At 40.1% G+C, this 20,911-nt stretch overlaps 2 protein-coding genes and 1 non-coding gene across 4 annotated transcripts in view; 1 reads left to right on the forward strand and 2 right to left on the reverse strand.

Moving 5' to 3' along the window:
* POLR2B (RNA polymerase II subunit B) overlaps window positions 1–12,381 on the forward strand; it is a 60,080-nt gene extending 47,699 nt beyond the window's left edge. For both annotated transcript variants that reach the window (XM_039468255.2, XM_039468256.2), the window contains 9 exons: window positions 1,573–1,669; window positions 2,817–2,911; window positions 3,976–4,226; window positions 4,308–4,397; window positions 4,641–4,748; window positions 6,104–6,217; window positions 6,595–6,755; window positions 11,438–11,633; window positions 12,126–12,381. In XM_039468255.2, coding sequence (XP_039324189.1) covers window positions 1,573–1,669; window positions 2,817–2,911; window positions 3,976–4,226; window positions 4,308–4,397; window positions 4,641–4,748; window positions 6,104–6,217; window positions 6,595–6,755; window positions 11,438–11,633; window positions 12,126–12,215 — 1,202 coding nt within the window. In that variant the 3' untranslated portion in view covers window positions 12,216–12,381. The remainder of the gene's footprint in view (window positions 1–1,572; window positions 1,670–2,816; window positions 2,912–3,975; window positions 4,227–4,307; window positions 4,398–4,640; window positions 4,749–6,103; window positions 6,218–6,594; window positions 6,756–11,437; window positions 11,634–12,125) is intronic.
* Window positions 9,602–9,709, reverse strand: LOC120363730 (U6 spliceosomal RNA). The gene has a single exon (XR_005579183.2). It is a non-coding gene; the product is annotated as a U6 spliceosomal RNA (small nuclear RNA).
* IGFBP7 (insulin like growth factor binding protein 7) overlaps window positions 12,305–20,911 on the reverse strand; it is an 86,546-nt gene continuing 77,939 nt past the window's right edge. Inside the window, exons 3-5 of the mRNA XM_039468257.2 lie at window positions 14,455–14,571; window positions 13,647–13,773; window positions 12,305–12,560 (exon numbers count right to left, since the gene is read on the reverse strand). Of these exons, the coding sequence (XP_039324191.1) occupies window positions 12,541–12,560; window positions 13,647–13,773; window positions 14,455–14,571 (264 nt within the window). The 3' untranslated portion in view covers window positions 12,305–12,540. The remainder of the gene's footprint in view (window positions 12,561–13,646; window positions 13,774–14,454; window positions 14,572–20,911) is intronic.

Raw genomic sequence — 20,911 nt, forward strand, 5'->3', positions numbered from 1 at the left:
AAATTATTTTTTGTAGAGATAGGAATCTTTATTTAAAAATTTTTTAAATTATATTTTGTAGAGATAGGATCTACTTTGTTGGCCAGGTTGGTCTCAAACTTCTGGGCTCAAGTGATTTTTCCACCTTAGCCTCCCAAAATGCCGGAATTACAGATATAAGCCACTACGGCCAGCCCATCATACCATCTTTAAAAAAAAATGTTTATTTTTAACATTTTACCACATTTGCTCTATTCTCTTCCTTTTTATTTCTCCTCCTGAGCCACATGAGAGTAAGTTGCAAGCATGAAGCTGTGTCACTCTGTAATTCTTCAGTGTGTGTTTCCTATGAACAGGGACCTCTGCAGAGCAGCCATCAAAGTCAGGATAACATTGATACCCACATAGTCAGCCATCCCAGTTCAAATTTTGCCCGTTGTCCTAATGATATCTTTTTATTTTTTTGAGAAATCAACTTTTATTGTATTTAAACCTAATGATGTCTTTCTTTTTTGAGACGGAGTCTTGCTCTGTTGCCCAGGCTGGAGTGCAGTGGTGTAATCTTGGCTTACTGCAACCTCCACCTCCCAGGTTCAAGTGATTCTCCTGCCTCAGCCTTCTGAGTAGCTGGGATAACAGTTGCGTGCCACCATTCCTGGCTAAGTTTTGTATTGTTAGTAGAGATGGGATTTCACCATGTTGGTCAGTATGGTCTCGAACTCCTGACCTTGTGATCCACCCACCTTGGCCTTGCAAAGTGCTGGGATTACAGGTGTGAGCCACTGCGCCTGGCCGAATGATATCTTTAATGGGTCTACGAGCTAATCCAGAATTGTGCATTGCATTTAATTGCATGTTTCTTTAGTTTCCTTAATCTAGAACAGTTTCTCAGTCTTTTCTTGTCTTTCATGACCTTGACATTTGTGAAGAGTTCAGGAAACTTATTTTTGCATTGTATCTCAATTTAGATTTGACTGTTGTTTCCTCATGAAGATATGTAGGTTCTGAATATCAAGTTATTTTATGGGTTCACCGAACAAAGTGTTTTGGCCCAGCAACTAAGAATTTCATTGTTGTGGGGAAGATATGATACTTTCTTGGTGGCATAAGGAGAGGGGAATAGGATAGTACCAGTTTCAAACCTAAAATCAGAAATCAGAAGACAAAGAGCTGGGACTTGAGCCTATTGCTTATTAGTTTTGGGATCATGGGTAGGTTATTAATTCACTGCTCTGATTCATGAGAATAATAATGCTTATCTAGTTTATGGCACAGAGTTGCTGTGAGGATCATAAAACTTGGTTTGGGGAGGCAGTTTCTAAATAGGAGGTGACATATATGTAAAATCACTCACTATAAGAATAGATACATTGGGAGTGACTGATCTTAAGATTTGCTTGTATGAGATATTTAGCTATCAGAGTAGTTGCCTCACAAATTGCTATTCCAGGAGGAGTAGACTTTGACAGTTACCATGATAACAGACACCCAAGCATTTATGGCAAATGTGATTTAATTAAAGTTGATTTAAAGAAAGGACAGCTTTCTGTTTTCCAGGTGATGTTTTAATGTATGCTCTTAAATTCACTGCAGGCATCAACTCAATTGTGGCCATTGCATCATACACTGGATATAATCAGGAAGACTCTGTTATCATGAATCGTTCAGCTGTAGACCGCGGCTTCTTCAGGTTAGTATTTTGTAAATTTGTCAAAACACAGATACAGTGGAAACACTAATTTTTTATTCAGAAAAAGTTTTAAAAATACAGTTTAACTACATCTTACTACAGAAAGCAGAAGGCCTGGTTAATGGTCTCTAACAGCTGAAGATACTACTTCTTGTATCTCTTAGAATTTTCAAATGCTAATATTTTGAGCCTTTCTTTTGTTAAGGAAGTATACATTTACATTTACATTTAGATAATATAGAAATGTCCAAAGAAGAAATAAAAACTTAGAATACATAGATAACTACTGTTAAAATTATGGTATGTTTTCATTCTTTTTTTTGATTATGCTTCAGCTTGATTGTCTTACTGACAGATCTCAAATTCATGGCATATAAAGATTGTTTTAAAAACTGAGACTTTAGAGGAGGGGATGGATTTTCCTTTTTCTGTGTAATTTCAAAGGATAGCACTAGAAGTCAGAGGATAGCTCTTATGGCTTAGTGTAAAAACTTTTTTTTTTTTTTTTTGGAGACGGAGTCTCACTCCGATGCCAAGACTGGAAAGCAGTGGTGCGATCTCGGCTCACTGCAATCTCTGCCTCCCAGGTTACAAGAGATTCTCCTGCTTCAGCTTCTCAAGTACCTGGGATTATAGGCACGTACTACCACACCCAGCTTTTTTTTTTTTTTTTTTTTGGTATTTTTAGTAGAGACAGGGTTTCACCGTGTTGGCCATGCTGATCTCGAACTCTTGACTTCAGATGATCCACCCATCTTGGCCTCCCAAAGTGCCAGGATTACAGGTGTGAATCACCGTGTTTGGCCAATGTAAAAACTTCTCACTGGAAGTGTTTGAGTAGAACCTAGGTGACCATCTTTCAGGGTTATGTAATAGATTCTTATGTTGTATAGGAGGTTGGGCTCATTGACCCTGGGTCTTTTCCATTTTGACATAAAATTCTAAGTAGTTAAGGTTATGGGAAAGATGCTACATATATAGCTCATGTGCTGGTATTTAGAGTTTAACTCTTAATGCAGTTACTCTTGTCCCAGATTCATAGTTTAAACTGTCTCCCAAATTTTAATTAAATGAGATATCGTTGCTATAGTCTCAACCCTTTTGTTAAAAGAAAGTAGACTTTACCTTTAGAACCATGTGTTTTTAGGTCTGTTTTCTATCGCTCATACAAAGAACAGGAGTCTAAAAAAGGATTTGATCAAGAAGAAGTTTTTGAGAAGCCTACACGTGAAACATGCCAGGGTAAGTGACACTAACATTTAAATTATGGAATCCAAAGTTAACTTACTGTGGTTTTCCTAAGTGATTTTGATGCATTGTGTCATTCTGTGCCCTGCCCCCATCCCCCACCTCTTTTTTTGTACAATGGAAGTGTGTTTTCATGTTATTCTTAAAGTTCACATCTAAGAAAATGTGTGTTTGATAAGTCTTTGCACCTAGGAGTGAGCTTGCTATAAACCTTCCTTCCTGGTAGGCCCTGCATTGAGGATGAAGTTTAGGAAATCAGAGAAGTCATGTAATTTCTGGGGATACACTTCACACCGCTCCCCCTCCTTTCCAAATTATGGTGTGATCATAGTATTTGTTCAGCTACATTATTTGTAAACATTTAAAAAATAACTAGTGAGAAGGGGATACCTAGCATTTGTTATTTCTTCTAGAAAGCTCAAACTTTAAGACACTTAAAAACTGCTTATGCAGTGGGATGGATGGGATGTTCCAGGGAAATGCAATACCACCACTAGCTTTGACTCTGAATAGCATTGCATGAAGTAAAACGTATTTTGTTTTGATTCTTGGCATCTTCCTATTATTCTGTTTAGTAGTGAATTGATGTCCAGTGGAGTTAAGACTGAGTTAAGATGAAATCCATAACTTCTGTGGGAGGATGTGTGCAGAGGGCATCCGTATTCTTTCTCTTTTTAATTTTTATTTTTTTTTAATATTTTTTTTCTCTTGTATCCACTGTTAGCAGAGATATTCTTTCTCTTGTAATATAGAAATGAGAAGATTGCAAAAAACATATGCAAAGTCACTTGATAAATGTCTGTCATGGAAGAATCTGCTTTCCCAATGCTTATTTCAGTGTTCTTTTTCTTCATAGCCTTTTTTTTTTTTTCCTGTGTTGATGGTGGTATTATGGAGTTAGAATAGTTTGTAATATTTGGAATAAGGGTATGATACCATGAATCTAGACCATGTCTAGAGATTCCTGTAAACTTTTCTCTGGCTTGGAACTGACTCATGTATATGTTTTTAAATCTTTGTTGGGGATTACGTGACATTCCATGTCTGTTTCCTCACAGGCATGAGGCATGCCATTTATGACAAGCTGGATGATGATGGTTTGATAGCTCCAGGGGTTCGTGTATCAGGAGATGATGTTATTATAGGCAAAACAGTCACCTTGCCTGAAAATGAAGATGAACTGGAGAGCACTAATAGACGCTATACCAAGAGAGACTGTAGCACTTTTCTCAGAACTAGCGAGACGGGCATTGTGGATCAGGTTATGGTAACTCTCAACCAGGAAGGATATAAATTTTGTAAAATAAGGGTGAGTACAACTTTGTTTATGTAGCTAGTTTTAGAAAGTAAACCAAATCCACTTAACTAACTTATTTTTATATGAATTTAGGTACGCTCTGTTAGAATTCCACAGATTGGAGACAAATTTGCTAGTCGACATGGTCAAAAGGGTACTTGTGGTATTCAGTATAGACAAGAGGTAGGTATCTTTGATCTCCCTCACACCCAAACCACAGTTTTGTTGAACATTTTTTTTAAATCAAAATTTGCTTTAACTTAAGAGCTCGAAGATGATAAAGGTTGAACTTTGGGATTTTATTTTAAGTATATGAACATACTGTGTTGAAACAGAATTTGGGACATACAGTAATTCACTTGGAAGGGGGTGTCAGTTCCAGTTTCACATATGTATCTAAGTCTCTTTTAAAACTTTTCTTTATAGGATATGCCTTTCACCTGTGAAGGTATCACCCCTGATATCATCATAAATCCCCATGCCATCCCCTCTCGTATGACTATTGGTCACTTAATTGAATGCCTTCAAGGGAAGGTAAGAGATGTTCTTCAAAAATACAGATTCTAAGCTGATGTTTCTTCCAAAACTATTATAGGTGATTTCTCTCAAATTTGAGCCAGGGTACTTGGTAAAAAGCTAGTGTGAGACTTATTTTTCTGCTTTCAAATTGGTTATGATTCTGCCATTTTTTTTTTTGGCAATTTGCAAAATTATGGACAAGTCAGAATTTTTATGAGATATACACCATCCAACTAGTACTTACATATGTGGTTATCCTCATGACTGGTTCTTTTCTATAGATGAAGGGTTAATTTGTTGATGGTTAGTTCAATGTGAACAGAGTAACTTTATAGTTCCATTATCAACTCTGTATGCAGTGGAGGTTTTTAAGGTGAAGTGATAATAGCCTAACATATGGATGGCTTGGTTTTAGGGCATTAAAATGTCATCTTCCTTGAGCCGTCTGAAGTACTGGATTAATTTCTATTTGAAGACTTATAATTGAATTTTGAGATTTTCTTTTTTAGGCAAGTTCATTTGTTGTAAATGTTTTGTGTAAGATAATAAAATGAACCTTAATATATCACAGCTTTCCATAGCATGGATTTTGAGTTCAAAATGTTTGAATTTAAAAATACTTAAAATAATAAATACTTTCATATATGTATTTTTTTTTTTGAGATGGAGTTTCGCTCTTGTTACCCAGGTTGGAGTGCAATGGCGCGATCTCGGCTCACCGCAACCTCCGCCTCCTGGGTTCAGGCAATTCTCCTGCCTCAGCCTCCTGAGTAGCTGGGATTACAGGCACGCACCACTATGCCCAGCTAATTTTTTGTATTTTTAGTAGAGACGGGGTTTCACCATGTTGACCAGGATGGTCTCGATCTCTTGACCTCGTGATCCACCCGCCTCGGCCTCCCGAAGTGCTGGGATTACAGGCTTGAACCACCGCGCCCGGCATACTTTGATATTTTAAAAGTACTTTAAAGCCCGTGTGTGGTGGCTCATGCCTGTAATCCCAGCATTTTGGGAGGCCAAGGTGGGCGGATCATGAGGTCAAGAAATCGAGACCATCTGGGCCAACATGGTGAAACCCCGTCTCTACTAAAAATACAAAAATTAGCTGGGCGTGGTGGCATGTGCCTGTAGTCCCAGGTACTCAGGAGGCTGAGGCAGGAGGATTGCTTGAACCTGGGAGGCGGAGGTTGCAGTGAGCCGAGATCGCACCACTGCACTACAGCCTGGCGCCTGGCGACGAAGCAAGACTCTGTCTCAAAAAAAAAAAAGTACTTTAAAAGCATGTGAATGCATTTTTATTGATATATGACTTCTGGGGGAGACAGACTGAAGCAACATTTTAAAGAGTACTTTTTTTTTTTTATAAAAAGGTATCAGCTAACAAGGGTGAAATTGGTGATGCTACTCCATTTAATGATGCTGTTAACGTGCAGAAGATTTCTAATCTTTTATCCGATTATGGCTATCATCTCAGAGGAAATGAGGTATATTTGCTCTTATAGTAGTAATTTGTCACTTGTGTTTTTTGTATGTGTGTAGTTTTATTCTGAAACGATATAACCTTTTATTGAAGTATAATATGTGCATATATAGAAGTGTGCAGCTTGATGAATTTTTACAAAGTAAACACAGCTGCATGATTAGCACAAAGATCTAAAAATAAAATTACCAGAACCTTTTTCAGTCACCGCTTTCGCATTCCCACCCCAAGCTAACTAGTCTCTTAATTGCTAACATTATAGATTAGTTCTGTCTGTTTCAACTTTTATATAAATGGAGCCGCACAATATATATATGCACATATCTTCTTTGATGGTGTTTAATTTTTAGGTCTGTACATCAAAATCTGTGTTTGTTGCAGGTCCTGTACAATGGGTTCACCGGTCGAAAAATCACATCACAAATATTTATTGGCCCCACTTATTACCAGCGTTTGAAGCATATGGTAGATGATAAGATTCACTCTCGTGCTAGGGGACCTATTCAGATCCTCAATAGACAGCCCATGGAGGGTAGATCTCGGTAAGAGCTGTATCATCATCATTATTAATTTACCTTTTATTATGAACAGTGTCAGCACACCAAAATGGAGATGGTAGGATAATGAATGCTCATATGCCTGCACCCCATTTCAGTAATCAACGGTGGCCAGTCTTGTTGCATTCATCTCTGTCCCTCTAACCTTTGATATTATCATCATGTTTTAAAGGTAAGAGTCACACTCTGTCACCTAGGCTGGAGTGCAGTGGCATGACCATTGCTCCCTGCAGCCTTGAACTGGGCACAAGCAATCCTCCCACCTTAGCCTTCCAAGTAACTAGTACTACAGGCATGTGCCACTACACCTTTAAAAAAAAATTTTATTTTTGGTAGAGGCCAGGCACAGTGGTTCATGTCTGTAATCCCAGCACTTTGGGAGCCTGAGGCAGGTGGATCACCTGAGTTCAGGAGTCTGAGAGTAGCCTGGCCAACATGGCGAAACACCGTCTCTACTAAAAGTAGAAAAAATTAGCCAGGTGTAGTGGCACATGCCTGTAATCCCAACTACTCAGGAGGCTGAGGCACAAGAATCGCTTGAACCTGGGAGGCAGAGGTTGCAGTGAGCTGAGATCGCACCACTGCAGTCCATCCTGGGCCATAGAGTGATTTTTTTGTCTCAAAACAGAAAAAAATTTTGTAGAGACGGGGGTCTCCGTGTTGCCCAAGTTGGACTCGAACTCCTGGCCACAGTCTTCCCTCCTCAGCCTTTCAAAGTGTTGGAATTACAGGTGTGAACCACTGTGCCTAGCCCTCTTGATTATTTTTAAGCAAAGCCCAGACATTGTATAATTTCTCCTGTAAATGTTTCAGTGTATATCTTAAAAGAATGATTTTCAAATCTCTTGATCCCAGGATCCCAAAATGCTTTTGTTTTATGTGAGTTGTTTTTATTGATAATTATCATATTAGAAGTTAAACCTGAGATTTTAAATTCATTAAGAACACTAACAAGCTTATTACATGCTAACATAAATAAAATGTTTCGGCCAGCCGTGGTGCCTCACAACTGTAATCCCAGCTACTCAGGAGGCTGCTGAGGTGGGAGAACTGCTTGAACCAAGGCGACAGAGGTTGTAATGAGCCGTTATCATGCCACTGCACTCCAGCCTGGGTGACAGAGCAAGACTCCGTCTCAATTCAAAATCGTGTTTAATGAAGAATGTCTATTTTTCCAGATAAATTTAGTGACAGTAACAACATTGGTTTACATTTTTGTGAATCTCTCTAATGACATGGCTTGCTAGAAGACAGCTGGATGCTTCTATCTTCTGCATTCATTCCATTGTAGTAGTTTTTTTTTTTTTTTTTTTTTTTTTTTTTTTTAATATTTATGAAGAAACTCAGATTTCATGCAGATAAGTGGTTGGAAAGAGAGGACTATTTTGATTTTCCAGGTAATTGTGGATTTTTTTTTTTTTTTTTGGAGACAGAGTCTTGCTCTGTCACCCAGGCTGGAGTGCTGTGGTGCGATCTTGGCTCACTGCAACTTCTGTCTCCCAAGTTCAAGGATTCTTGTGCCTCAGCCTCCTGAGTAGTTGGGATTACAGGTGGGCACCAACCACCATGCTTGGCTAATTTTTTTGTAGAGACAGGGTTTCACCATGTTGCCCAAGCTGGTCTCGAACTCTTGACCGCAAGTGATCCACCCATCTCAGCCTCCCAAAGTGCTGAGATTACAGGCATGAGCCACTGTGCCTGGCCCTTTTTTTTTCGGAGACAGGTTCACTCCTGTTCCCTGGGCTGGAGTGTGGTGGTGCAATCACACTGCAGTTCACTGCAGCCTCAGGTGATCCTCCTACCTCAGCCTCAAGTAGCTGGTACTACAGGTACACGCCACCATGCCCAGCTAATTTTTTATATTTTTTAGTAGAGATGGGGTTTCACCATGTTTACCGGCTGTTCTCAAACCCCTGAGCTCAAGTGATCGGCCTGTCTGCCTTGGCCTCCTAAAATGCTGAGATAATTTCATTCAGGCGTGAACCAAGGCACCTGGCCTATGGATTTTTTTTTTGATGCTACGCCAAAACAGTAAGTTGTAGTTTCTCTAAGGTTGGTTTCGATGTAGAAACTGAAACCATGTGAATGAATCTTCTGTATTTCTTATGCTTAAAGTTCATTAGTTTGTCTTGTGCTTCACATGTATCTTTTACACATGCATATTTTGTAGCATCCTAATTGGTCATTTGGAAAATATTGGTTTGCTGAGTTATGTAGATTTTCAAATGTTGACACATTTCATAAAAATTGCATTTCTTAAAATCACTACCGATGTCATTAGAAAAACCTTTAAATATATCAGGAAGCTATCAAGCCCATAGTGGTGCATAGAAGTTTTCTAAAGTTCTGATTTTTGCTTGAAGCTCAAAATTTTCATCATTTTCAACAAATACTTACAATTATTTTCCTTGGAGTAAAAGACTTGCTTTGTTTGCTTTTATTTTTCTTGTTCGTTTCTTTGTCTGCCAAATATCTACAGCAATATTAACTTAATTCTAAGTCTGAATTAACATCTTGGGCATTAACATAGTTGGTGTCAGCTGGCTATTCAAGTAAAAAAGATATTCCATGATAAAAGGGACTAGTTCAGAATCATACAAGTGCTTTTGTTCAAGACAGTCATCTTAACTATACAGAACTGCTTATGAAATGTTCCATTTTATTTTATCTTTTATACAGAGACCAGGTCTTACTATGTTGCTCAGGCTGGTCTTGAACTCCTGGGTTCAGTCCATCCTCTCACCTTGGCCTCCCAAAGTGCTGGGATTATAGGTGTGAGCCATCATGCCTGATTGAGGACTTTAATTTTTCTTTTTCTTTCTTTTTTTTTTTTTTATATGGAACGCTTCATGAATTTGCGTGTCATCCTTGTGCAGGGGCCATGCTAATCTTCTCTGTATCGTTCCAATTTTTAGTATATGTGCTGCAGAAGTGAGCACGAGGACTTTCATTTTTCAAAAGTCACAGGATATGAAAGAGATGTATACTCAAGGGTCAAAGTTAATACACCTATTTTCACTGCTTCATTAAGGACATTTTTAAGTAAAACTGGCTTTTCTCCCCTTTACTTGAATGGAGAATATGACTGCTGTTAACATTTGGTTCTACCATCTTGATTTCTGCTAAGGTGCCAGCAGTTTTATTTACGTTTTCACCATCAGTGCAAATGTAAACACAGTGAAAGAAGCAAATACATGTTGTATTACTATTAAAAATAGCTTTGACCCTCTGGAGGTCCATAGACCACACTCTGAGAACCTCTGCCCTAAGAGATTAGGACATAAACCTAACCACGATACCTCCTTAATATTAAATGTCCAGGTTTACATTTCCCTGATTATCACATAAGTTTTTTAAAGGTTTGTGGTTTTAATCAGTATACAAATAAGGTCCATGCTTTGTGATTGACTGATACATCTCTTAAGTCCTTTTTTGAATTCACTGGTTGCCCTCCAACCTTTTTTTCCCTTGTAATTTATTTGTTTAAGACACTGGACTGTGTTTGGGGCTTCAGACTGAATTGTTGTGCCGATTGTATCCCAAGTGTTCTGCATTGCTGGTTTTTTTTTTTTTTGTAGTTAGATCTTGAAGCTTGAGATTTAGGGTTTGAGTTTTTTAGCAGTAATACTTCATAGGTGGTATTCTATATTTCCAGTATCTGGTTGCCTTTCTGTTTATGATTTTAGCAGCTATTAATGATCACTGCTTGAAGACCTTAATTAAATAGGGATTACAAACTGATGTGATTCTATTTTTTCTCATTCCTTTTTCAGTTTTTAGCCAGACTACTTCTAAAACTCTGTTTCCTCAACTGTTTGGTTACCTAGTGACATAGTTCCTAAAGTAAGGGCAAATGCTTGATTCTCTTTATTTACCGGTTTTCAAAATAATGAGTTGGTTGTCTAATGATCCAAATCATTGGTCCACAGTCGACTCATAATTTGTTTTGGTGGAGTATCATTATAAACCCATTGGTATTACTTTATATATTTAGGATATTAAGTATGTTAAGGAAGCCATCACCGTCTATTTGCCTGGCAAATAATGCATTTCACTTCTTATGTTGGGGAAACCTATTATTTACCTTTCTTTCTGTTACTTCTGCCAACATGTATTTATGATTTCAAGGCTGATTGCCTGGGACACTCATTCCATTGACAAACTACTTTATTTAGATTGTCTTTTTTATTATTCATTTTTTGGTATAGAGTTGAATTTTAGAAAGTTAAATGATAGCATGATGAACCTCCACTCTGCTTTATACTTCATTGTATCTTATGAGGAAAACTAAATGCTATACTTAAGAATCTAATGTGTCTACTGCATTTGGGGAACCTTCTTTATTTTTATTTTTTTTAAAAAATAGAGATGGGGGGTCTCACCATGTTGCCCAGGCTGACGTTGAACTCCTGGGCTCAAGAGATCCACCCAGCTCCGCTTTCCAAAGTGCTGGGATTACAGGCGTGAGCCACTTTGTTTAGCCCATTTGGGGACTTTCTAATGCACATCAAATAGTTGGTAGATTTCTCCTCTACCAGGGTGTAGGGTATAAAAATTAGAGCCTAGTTCTCATTCTTTGCAAATATTATTCTTCACCTTTGCCATTATTCAAGGCAGTGTTTATAATAAAAAATAAGTATAAAGTAATAATTTTTTTCTCTTAACAGTGATGGTGGTCTGCGTTTTGGAGAAATGGAACGAGATTGCCAGATTGCCCATGGAGCAGCCCAGTTTTTAAGGGAAAGATTGTTTGAGGCATCGGATCCATATCAGGTTCATGTTTGCAACCTTTGTGGAATCATGGCGATTGCCAACACCAGGACCCATACATACGAATGCAGGGGTTGCCGCAATAAAACCCAGGTGGGTATAGACTTTACTGGCAGTTGATATTTGTTTAGAGGAAACTATTTTGGTCTGATTATCCAGGCAGATTTAGTGTAGTAGAACAGATCAGCATTTTCACAATTTTGATAGCATGCCTCTGTAAGATTTCTAGTTTTAAATAAGAAAAAAATAATTTGATGTTTCTAAAAACCAGTTTAGGTTTTAGTGTGGTAATTTCTTTAAGCTATTCATCTTTTGGAAATAATAAGACTTTGTACAAGGGATTTTAAACAATGAGTTTTAAAAACCTTTTAGTTGAGGTGGGTGAATATAAATTATGTCTGGCAGGAAGGGTAAAATACCAGAGCATACTAGGAGAAAGAACCATCGTAAGCCGCGGTAGCAGAATGCGCGTTCTCAGCTCCACTCATTTATTATCTGCAGTACCAGATCTTTGCCTTTCTGGGGTAGAGAAGTGGGGTGACTTCGATACAGTTCTGCTAATTACTATTTGTTTTTTCTTTTCAGATTTCTTTGGTGCGAATGCCTTATGCATGCAAACTACTGTTTCAGGAACTTATGTCTATGAGTATTGCACCACGAATGATGAGTGTTTAGCTATTTTACAAGACTCAACAGGATACTTAAAATATCTTGGTGTCTTGTTTCCATTGTGTGGCTTTTAAAAAATGACAAATATTACTGTGTTATGATAAAAAGTGTTTTGTTTAATGATATGCATGCTTTTCTTTTGTAAATATATAATAAATTTTTGTAGATAGTCTTGATGTGTGATCTTTATTTTGTATCTCTCTATGTAAAACCAGTGAATATATAACTGAAGTGTTAGTGGATTGGAGTAAAAGAAACTTATTAGGCAAGAACAGGGATTGTAATTACCCAGGACTACTTTGAACCATGCAGACTAATATATTCTGGAGGTTTATAGCTCAGCACCTTCACCTGTTTAAAAAAAGAAAAAGATAAAAATTAGTTACATCTAGGGATGTGGCTGACTTTCGAATTGTCAGGTAGTTAAGTGTTTCCAAATAAATGAAGATGTTAAATGTGGGGAAAAGAAGATAGGAGTAATTGTATAAATGACATGCCGGAGTGCTCTGTGGAACTTCAGTTACATGATTTTAGCTATGAAAGGCAATTTTGCCGTACTGGTTGATGCATCAAAGGTACATCTTATTACAGAACTGGAAGAGCATATTTCACAAACAACCAAGTTGAGATTCAGAGAGGTTAAAGACTTTGCTTTGTAGTCCAGATCTCCTTCAAAATGTAAAGTAGGGGAATAATTAGTAGCAGAGCTAAGACTCAAAACGCATGGCTTGACCCTTAGCTACTGCTCTGTTTCATCGCCTGGCATTATACATTATGGCTGAAGAGAATCTGACCAAATGCTTCTTAATGTTTCTTTTCATATCACAGCTGAGTGATCTGCACAGTGGAATGGTTTGACACATGCTGACAGTCAATTTTGTTCTGTCTCAGGGAAAGCCAATTCAGACATCAGTTTCATAGAACTATATAAATGTAAAGTAGCATTGCTGTGACACTTAGGATGGTTTCTTCAGAGGAAGCTTTTTGGAAGTGAAGGAAGGGGAGGTAGCACAGAATTGGGTATTTGCCAATATACTCTCCTTTCTTTTAAAAGCTAAAAATGAAGGACGAGAATTGCCCGCAGTCATTTTCTTGTAAATGGGAATTTAATGTAATAGTCCCAACACAAAGGGAAAATGCCAAGTAGATAGGTAGAAAGTTACGGGAAACAGAAGCCGTTCCCAGGCAAGTTTTGAGTTTTGACTCTTACATGTTAGATAAGGTAAAAGCATCTAAGTCGTCATAATGACATTCAGTCACCCATCCAGATAATCTTTTGGAGTCTCATGCTCTTCATTTTCATAGCGTACTTAATGCCCTTATGGGTTCCTAACTACAGAACTTCATTAGTAACTATGATACTTTCATACTTGGTTCTGTTCCTTGTTAAGCAAATGTACTAGTCATTTTTAAATGGCTGTGAAATTTATTGCATACCTTTTTGCACTGGTATTTCATGTAAGGCATCAACTACTGTAATTTTTGCTGATGCTGAAGCCTGTCCTTGGGAATTGGATGCATGGCACTCATATTCTCCAGCGTCTTCCTTGCTTAGAGGAGATACCTGTGAAAGAAAAAGGATCTCGTATTCCTCTGTGGTTGTATTCTCTGTTTTCAGTAGTTCAATTAGGTCATTATTTTATAAATTTCCTAAGATGACCAGGGGATTAATAGCAAAGGTACTGCCAGAAGTAGGCCAGTCCTGTGCTAGGAGACTTCGATAGCTACCGTATCTGGTATGCCGAGAGGATTCATCTGAGGAAACATCAGGGACGACAACTGATTGCATAGGTTAGAAACTGGATAGCTGCACGATGTCGGTTTGAAGGCAGCCCTGATAGGGTACATGATCAAAGTATTCTCTATGAATATCAAGGGTCAAGTAAGTAAGGTATTAATTGATAATCAGTTAAACAATGCTCGGGCCATGTAGCTGTGTGTGAGGATTTTGCTTTGCGCTCTTAGGAAAAAATAGTTAGCTCTCGTTAATTCATTGGTGGTTTTCAAAACATGCAATAAAGCACTTTTCCTTTAGTTTCTCTGAAGAGGACCAGTGCTCTCTGGAACTGTGATTTTAGCTATGAAAGGCAATTTTGCCATATTGATTGATGCATGCTAGGGCTATTCCAAAGAGATGTGGAAGAGCAAGCACCTTCAGGCTGGCAGTACATCAGGCACCTCTGCCAGATGTGCTCGTGTCTAATCCTAAATGAAACTCTTCCCAGCTCTTGGTACTGGTACTCACCAGCACCCAGCCAGTTACTTCATGCTTTTCGGGGCCACCCCGGGTCTGAATGGCCAGGTTGTCCCGGTCACCAGGCAGGAGTTCTGTCCTTTGAACTCCATAGTGACCCCTTTTTACCTGCAAAAACAAAAGGAGAGAATGATACTCAGTTTTGTATACCAGATCATCTACTTGGAAGTGGTCATATCCCTACAATTGCATATGGTGTATGTCAGACTTTCTAATAGATTAAACCCAGCAATTTACTCAACTATTTCCCTTTCCTGAATACTTGTAAAATAAAGACCCTCTTTTATGTCTTCCTGCCAGTTTCCTGCTAAGCTTACATGTTTTAAACTAATGTATTTTTTCTGCATGTCTGGGGAATATACATGGTCATAATTTCCCGCTACTGGCCACCACCGTCATCACTCACTCATACTCTTGGAAATTCTGCTTCTCAGTGCCAGGCCTTTTGCCTATCATGCCGTGTTCAACTGATGAACTGTCACCCAGTACTAGGTTTGATGCTTGGGACCTTGGGGCTCTTCCCGCAATAGCAGGAAATGGAAAATAGGCTGAGACCAAAGCCAATACCATTACTTTGTTCTTAGGGCTAAGAATTAATCAAATGCTTTACTGAAGACCTAAGATCCAAAACACCTATCCAAGTAGTTTGAGAAAACCCTGTCTCTACTAAAATCACAAAAATTATCCGGATGTGTTGGTGCGTGCTTGTAGTCCCAGCTACTCGGGAGGCTGAGGCGGGAGAAGGGCTTGAACCTGGGAGGTGGAGGTTACAGTGGGCTGAGATTGCGCCACTGCACTCCAGCCTGGGCAACAGACTGAGACTCCCTCTCAAAAAAATAAAAAAAGAAAAGAAAAAGAAAAAAAGAAAAACATCTGTCAAATAGTTTTTTTTTTTTTTTAATAACAAAACTTGCTGTTTCTGTGTATGTCCTGTCAAGATTTAGAAGAAATGCAGTTTCTTGGGATCAAGGCCAATACTTAATACCATCCTTTCCGCTCTCATTTTTTTTTTTTTTTTTTGAGACGGAGTTTCGCTCTTGTTACCCAGGCTGGAGTGCAATGGTGCGATCTCGGCTCACTGCAGCCTCCGCCTCCTGGGTTCAGGCAATTCTCCTGCCTCAGCCTCCTGAGTAGCTGGGATTACAGGCACGTGTCACCACGCCCAGCTAATTTTTTTTTTGCACTTTTTTAGTAGAGACGAGGTTTCACCATGTTGACCAGGATGGTCTCGATCTCTCGACCTCGTGATCCACTCGCCTCGGCCTCCCAAAGTGCTGGGATTACAGGCTTGAGCCACCGCGCCCGGCTGTGTAAGGGGATTCTAAGTGTTGATAAATATGTATATTCTTTTCCTTTTTTTTGAGACAGAGTCTCAATTTGTCATCCAGGCTAGAGCGCAGTGGTGCGATCTTGGCTCATGCATCCTCCACCTCCTGGATTCCAGTGATTCTGCCTCAGTCTCTCGAGTAGCCGGGATTACAGACATGTGACACCACGCCTGGCTAATTTTTGTATTTTTAGTAGAGACAGAGTTTCACCATGTTGGCCAGGCTGGTCTAGAACTCTTGACCTCAGAACTCCTGACCTCAAGTGATCCTCCCGCCTTGGCCTCCCAAAGTGCTGGGAGTACAGGTGTGAGCCACCATGCTGGCTGATAAATATGTGTTTTCTAGTTAAAATTGAAACTAAAACTAAAAAGAGAGGTTAATATTCTGTGCTAGTAAAGATACAGAGAAATGGCATCTCTCCTTACTGCAATCTATTTAGGAAGGAATCTGACAATGTCTATTAAAACAAATATTTTGACCTAGTCACATAACTGTTGGGGAATCTATCCTATAGCGATAAAAGTACTAGTATGTATGATATGTGTACTTTGATGTTTAAGGTAGGATTAAGTTGACAAAAATGTGGAAACAACAGAATCAATACAGAACTGATTTAGTAAATACTTGGAATTTTACATAGCTGTTGAGAAGCAGACTTGGATGATGTCCATGAAGTATTTGTTGAGAAAAGCAAGTTTATTGGCACACTGTATTCTCATTTTACCTTAGGGATATGTTTGAATATGGTTGGATATGAAAAAGAGTATGGAAAAATACAAACCAGGGCAGTTGACGTTGGTTGCTTAAGGCAGGAGGAGGAGGTGGGGGAAGATTCTCAACTCTTTCTTTCTACATCTTTGGATAATTTCTCCTTATCACCATTACCTTAGAGGTCACTATTTTTAATTAAAAAATATTCTTAGAGGTCATGAAAGTCCTAATCGGAAGAAATATTCAGGCAAGAAAAAAATCAAACAGAGAGCCTCTCAGTCTCAGAGACAGGTTCTGGGAAGGTGTTTTGCTTTCTCTGTAGGCATCATCTCTGATTTAAAAGGGCTAAGTCAAATATGGCTATTTTAGTTCATGTTCCCGTTTCAAAATATTGCCCTTTGAACTTCCTAGGCTAGGTGTTAGCTGAAAGATATGGGACTTGTTAAAGCCAGCAGGATAACTACCAGTAAGGAAAGTAAAGGCCCTCACCAGGCTGTGCCAACTGTAAGAATCGCCACTGCAGCCTCAAGTGTCACGGAGAGAAGGCGTGTGCCATTAATCCTGCTGTTGCAAAGCATCCTTGAGCAAGAAAAACATGCTTTCTTTAGCCTCAGTTTCTCTTGTTTCACAAGTGAGGATCCTAATATCCTATCCAAAAAGGTGTTCTACTCTTAAATTGGATTTGAAATGCAAGTGACAGTAAGTATGTCTGTATTTTTTTTTTTTTTTTGAGACCAAGTTTTGCTCTTGTTACCCAGGTTGGAGTGCAGTGGCGTGATCTTGGCTCACCGCAATCTCCGCCTCCCAGGTTCAAGCGATTCTTCTGCCTCAGCCTCCCAGGTAGCTGGAACTACAGGCATGCACCACCACGCCTGGCTAATTTTGTATTTTTAATAGAGACAAGGTTTCTCCATGTTGGTCAAGCTGGTCTTGAACTCCTGACCTCAGGTGATCTGCCCACGTTGGCCTCCCAAAAGTGCTGGGATTACAGGCATGAGCCACCGCACCCAGCCTATGTCTGTGTGTATTCTTAAGAGTCTGGTTATAAGGACAGAAATGAGTAAACAAATACCCTGTTTAATTATTTAGGTCAGTGACTTCCCAAGTTTCCTTAGTTTTGACATGGCCCTAACTAAGAAATATATTTTACATTGTAATCTGGCATATACAAAAGTTATATGAAATGACACCTTCATAAGCGGTAAGTGTGATGCCTTAACATAGGTCCTGTTCTATTTTTTATTTTGAGTTGGAGTTTTGCTCTTGTAGCCCAGGCTGGAGAGCCATGGTGTAATCTTGGCTCATCACCTCCGTGTACTCCCAGGTTCAAGTGATTCACCTGTCTCAGCCTCCGAGTAGCTGGGATTACAGGCATGCAACACCACGCCTGGCTAATTTTGTATTTTTAGTAGAGATGGGTTTCTCCATGTTGGTCAGGCTGCTCTCGAACCTCTGACCTCAGGTGATTCGCCTGTCTCGGCTTCCCAAAGTGATGGGATTACAGGCGTGAGCCACCGCGCCCGGCTTATTTTTTTATTTTTATTTTTTATAAGAACATGCTAACTGTGATCTCTGCATTAGCTCCAGGACTTGCTGATGGGTCACCGTCTACAGTGTAAGAAACATTGCCTTGGGTGATACATGTGGCAAATTGCATTATGATGGTAGAAGAAAACAAGCAGAGCGTCACAGCTGGGTTTTGCTGGTTCTGGAAAGTCTGCAGAAAAAAAGAGTTCCTATATCCTCTTCACTTCTCTCCTTCAGTACCCGTCTCCTTGATTGACATGGTAGGTTTTGTTTTGTTTTTACAGACAGGATCTTGCTGTGTCACCCAGCTGGAGTGCAGTGGTGCCATCGCAGCTCACTGCAGCCCCGCCTCCTGGGCTCAAGCGGTCCTCCCACTTCAGCCTCCCGAGCAGCTAGGGACTACAGGGGCAAGCCACCACACCAGCCTCAACCATTTTGGTGTTTTTGAATAGCCCTGAGGACAAGCCCTCAGGGAGGCCTACTAGGATTTGCCCTGTACAGTCCTAAAAGGGAACAGATTCCCGAGGAAGATGTGTTCCTCTGGTATGTGAATACTTTAGCTGGGGTCAGGTACAGTAAGCACTGAAATTATCTTTGCCAAGATTTGCCAATAAGGTCCTGTGCCCAAGGACACTTGGGTGACCCTCGCTTCTCAATGTGTAAGAATCCCTAGAAAACTGTAGAGAATTGCAACGGAGGTTTTCGTGGATATTGCTCAGAACGTGATATCGCTACCTCTCCACACCCTGAGCAAACCAGCAATCTCCAAATAAGCAGTGAGGAAGGCCTGTAGTTCTTGCAGGAAGGGTGGAGGGAAATCCATCCGCGGACTGCATTTCTGCTCTTAATTCTCTTCTCCACCTTTCTTTTAAAAATATAATTGATTGGGGGTGAAATCTTATTGCTCCTTTAAGAGAAGTATCAGCTGTATAGATGGTATAGATGACTTTGCTTCTGCCATCACCCCCACATCGGGCATTTCCTGGTACCTGTTCCCAGACTTGACACAAACCAGGAGGATTCACGCAGGTGCCACTGTCAGTGGCCGCATCCCTCTGGCCGCAAGGGGGAGCCAGAGGTTAGCAGGTGGCCCGACCTGGGCTTGAGCTCTTCAGTGGGATTTTCACAATGCGGCAGGGAGAAGGGAAGCCCTTTCTTTCCTCTGGGGTCTTTAAGCTGCGGTAATGATGTGCTATCTCCCACTGCAGAGGAAGCTTTCTGAAGCAGAAGAAAATGGGACCAGTATATTGAGAGCAAAGAGTCAAGAGTTAAGAGTCCTGACGGTGTGTGTACCTGGATGCAGGGACCCTTGAGGTTGAACCCCGCCCCCTTTTTGTTTCACGTAGGCTAGTTTCAAATGGGCTGGTGGAACTTGCAACAGAAAGAGGTCTGACTGCGGGCGCCACAGTCTTCCTGGAGTTCTAGAAGTTGCTCCTCTGATCACACAAAGAGCAAAAAGAGAGTCAAGAGAGACCATCATCTACCTTAGAGCTTGCTGGAGAAGCAAGGCAGCTAAACAGGGACGTCTGATTAAACCTCTGTACTTAGACTAAGTTTCTTTTTTGGCAGCATGAGTTTTATGATTTTTTTTCGTCATAGGATAGTTGTGAGGCTAAGCAACTCAAAATGTATAAAAAGGACAAAAATGGATGGCGCGGTGGCTCATGCCTGTAATCCCAGCACTCTGGGAGGCCGAGGCAGGTGGATCCTGACCTGAGGTCAGGAGTCTGAGATCAACCTGACCAACATGGAGAAACCCCGACTCTAAAACACAAAATTAGCTGGTCGTGTTGGCGCATGCCTGTAATCCCAGCTACTCGGGAGGCGGAGGCAGGAAAATCTCTTGAAACTGAGAGGCGGAGGTTGCGGTGAGCCAAGATCATGACATTGCACTCCAGCCTGGGTGACAAGAGCAAAACTCTGTCTCAACAACGACAACAATAACAAAAGGACAAAAACCTAAGTGTATGGTATAATTGTGAGGTGTTAGTTGATGGCAATGAGTGTTTTCTTTTCCCTTCTCCATACCATCCATGCTGAGAAGATGGTGTGCTTCAAATATGAAGATAATTATACAAGATAATGCCACTTGAAGGGAAACATTTCAGGAACAGTAGCTAATGTCTACTGAGTGCTAACTATGTATCAAGTGATTTTTACTTGCATTACTTTAATCTTTATGATAATTACATGCTACTTTTATACTGTAGAGAAGGGAGCTGAGGCTAACAGCAATGGTTCTCAATCCAGGGCAATTCCCCAGCTCCCCATCCTTAGGGGACATTTGGCAATGTCTGAAGACGCTTTTAATTCTCACAACAGTGGGGATGGGGGGTGCTACTGTTATATCATGAGCAGAGGCTGGGGAGGCTGCTAAACATCTTTCAAAGCATAGGCAGCCCTCACAGCAAAGAACTGGCTGAAACTGGCTGAGAAACCCTGGCTTGCAGAGAACCCAGCCAGCAATCACATCTTCCGGCTCAAGGGATTCTGCCACGTAGTCTCCTGAGTAGCTGGGACCACAGGCATGCATTACTATGCCTGGCTAATTAAATTAAAATAATGATTTGTAAGCACTAAGTCTCATTGTGTTGGTCAGGCTGGTCTCGAACTCCTGGGCTCAAGTGATACTCCTGCCTCAGCCTCCCAAAGTGCTGGGATTATAGGCATGTACTATTGCACCCAGCCTCATACTTTTTTTCCATTTAGGAAGTCATTTCAAAGCTGATTTATTAAAATAATATCATGCTTTTCCACTTGGGGCCAGCATTAAGCAAAATTCAGAAAGAAGAAAACATTTTCTTTGATATTCTTCCTCTTGTTCCTTTTTAATGCCGTGTTCTGGAGTGACCTCCTGTCCCTAACTGAGGGTTCCATAGCCT

The sequence above is a fragment of the Saimiri boliviensis genome, chromosome 3, assembly GCF_048565385.1.
Source record: "Saimiri boliviensis isolate mSaiBol1 chromosome 3, mSaiBol1.pri, whole genome shotgun sequence".
NCBI classification, from domain to species: domain Eukaryota; kingdom Metazoa; phylum Chordata; class Mammalia; order Primates; family Cebidae; genus Saimiri; species Saimiri boliviensis.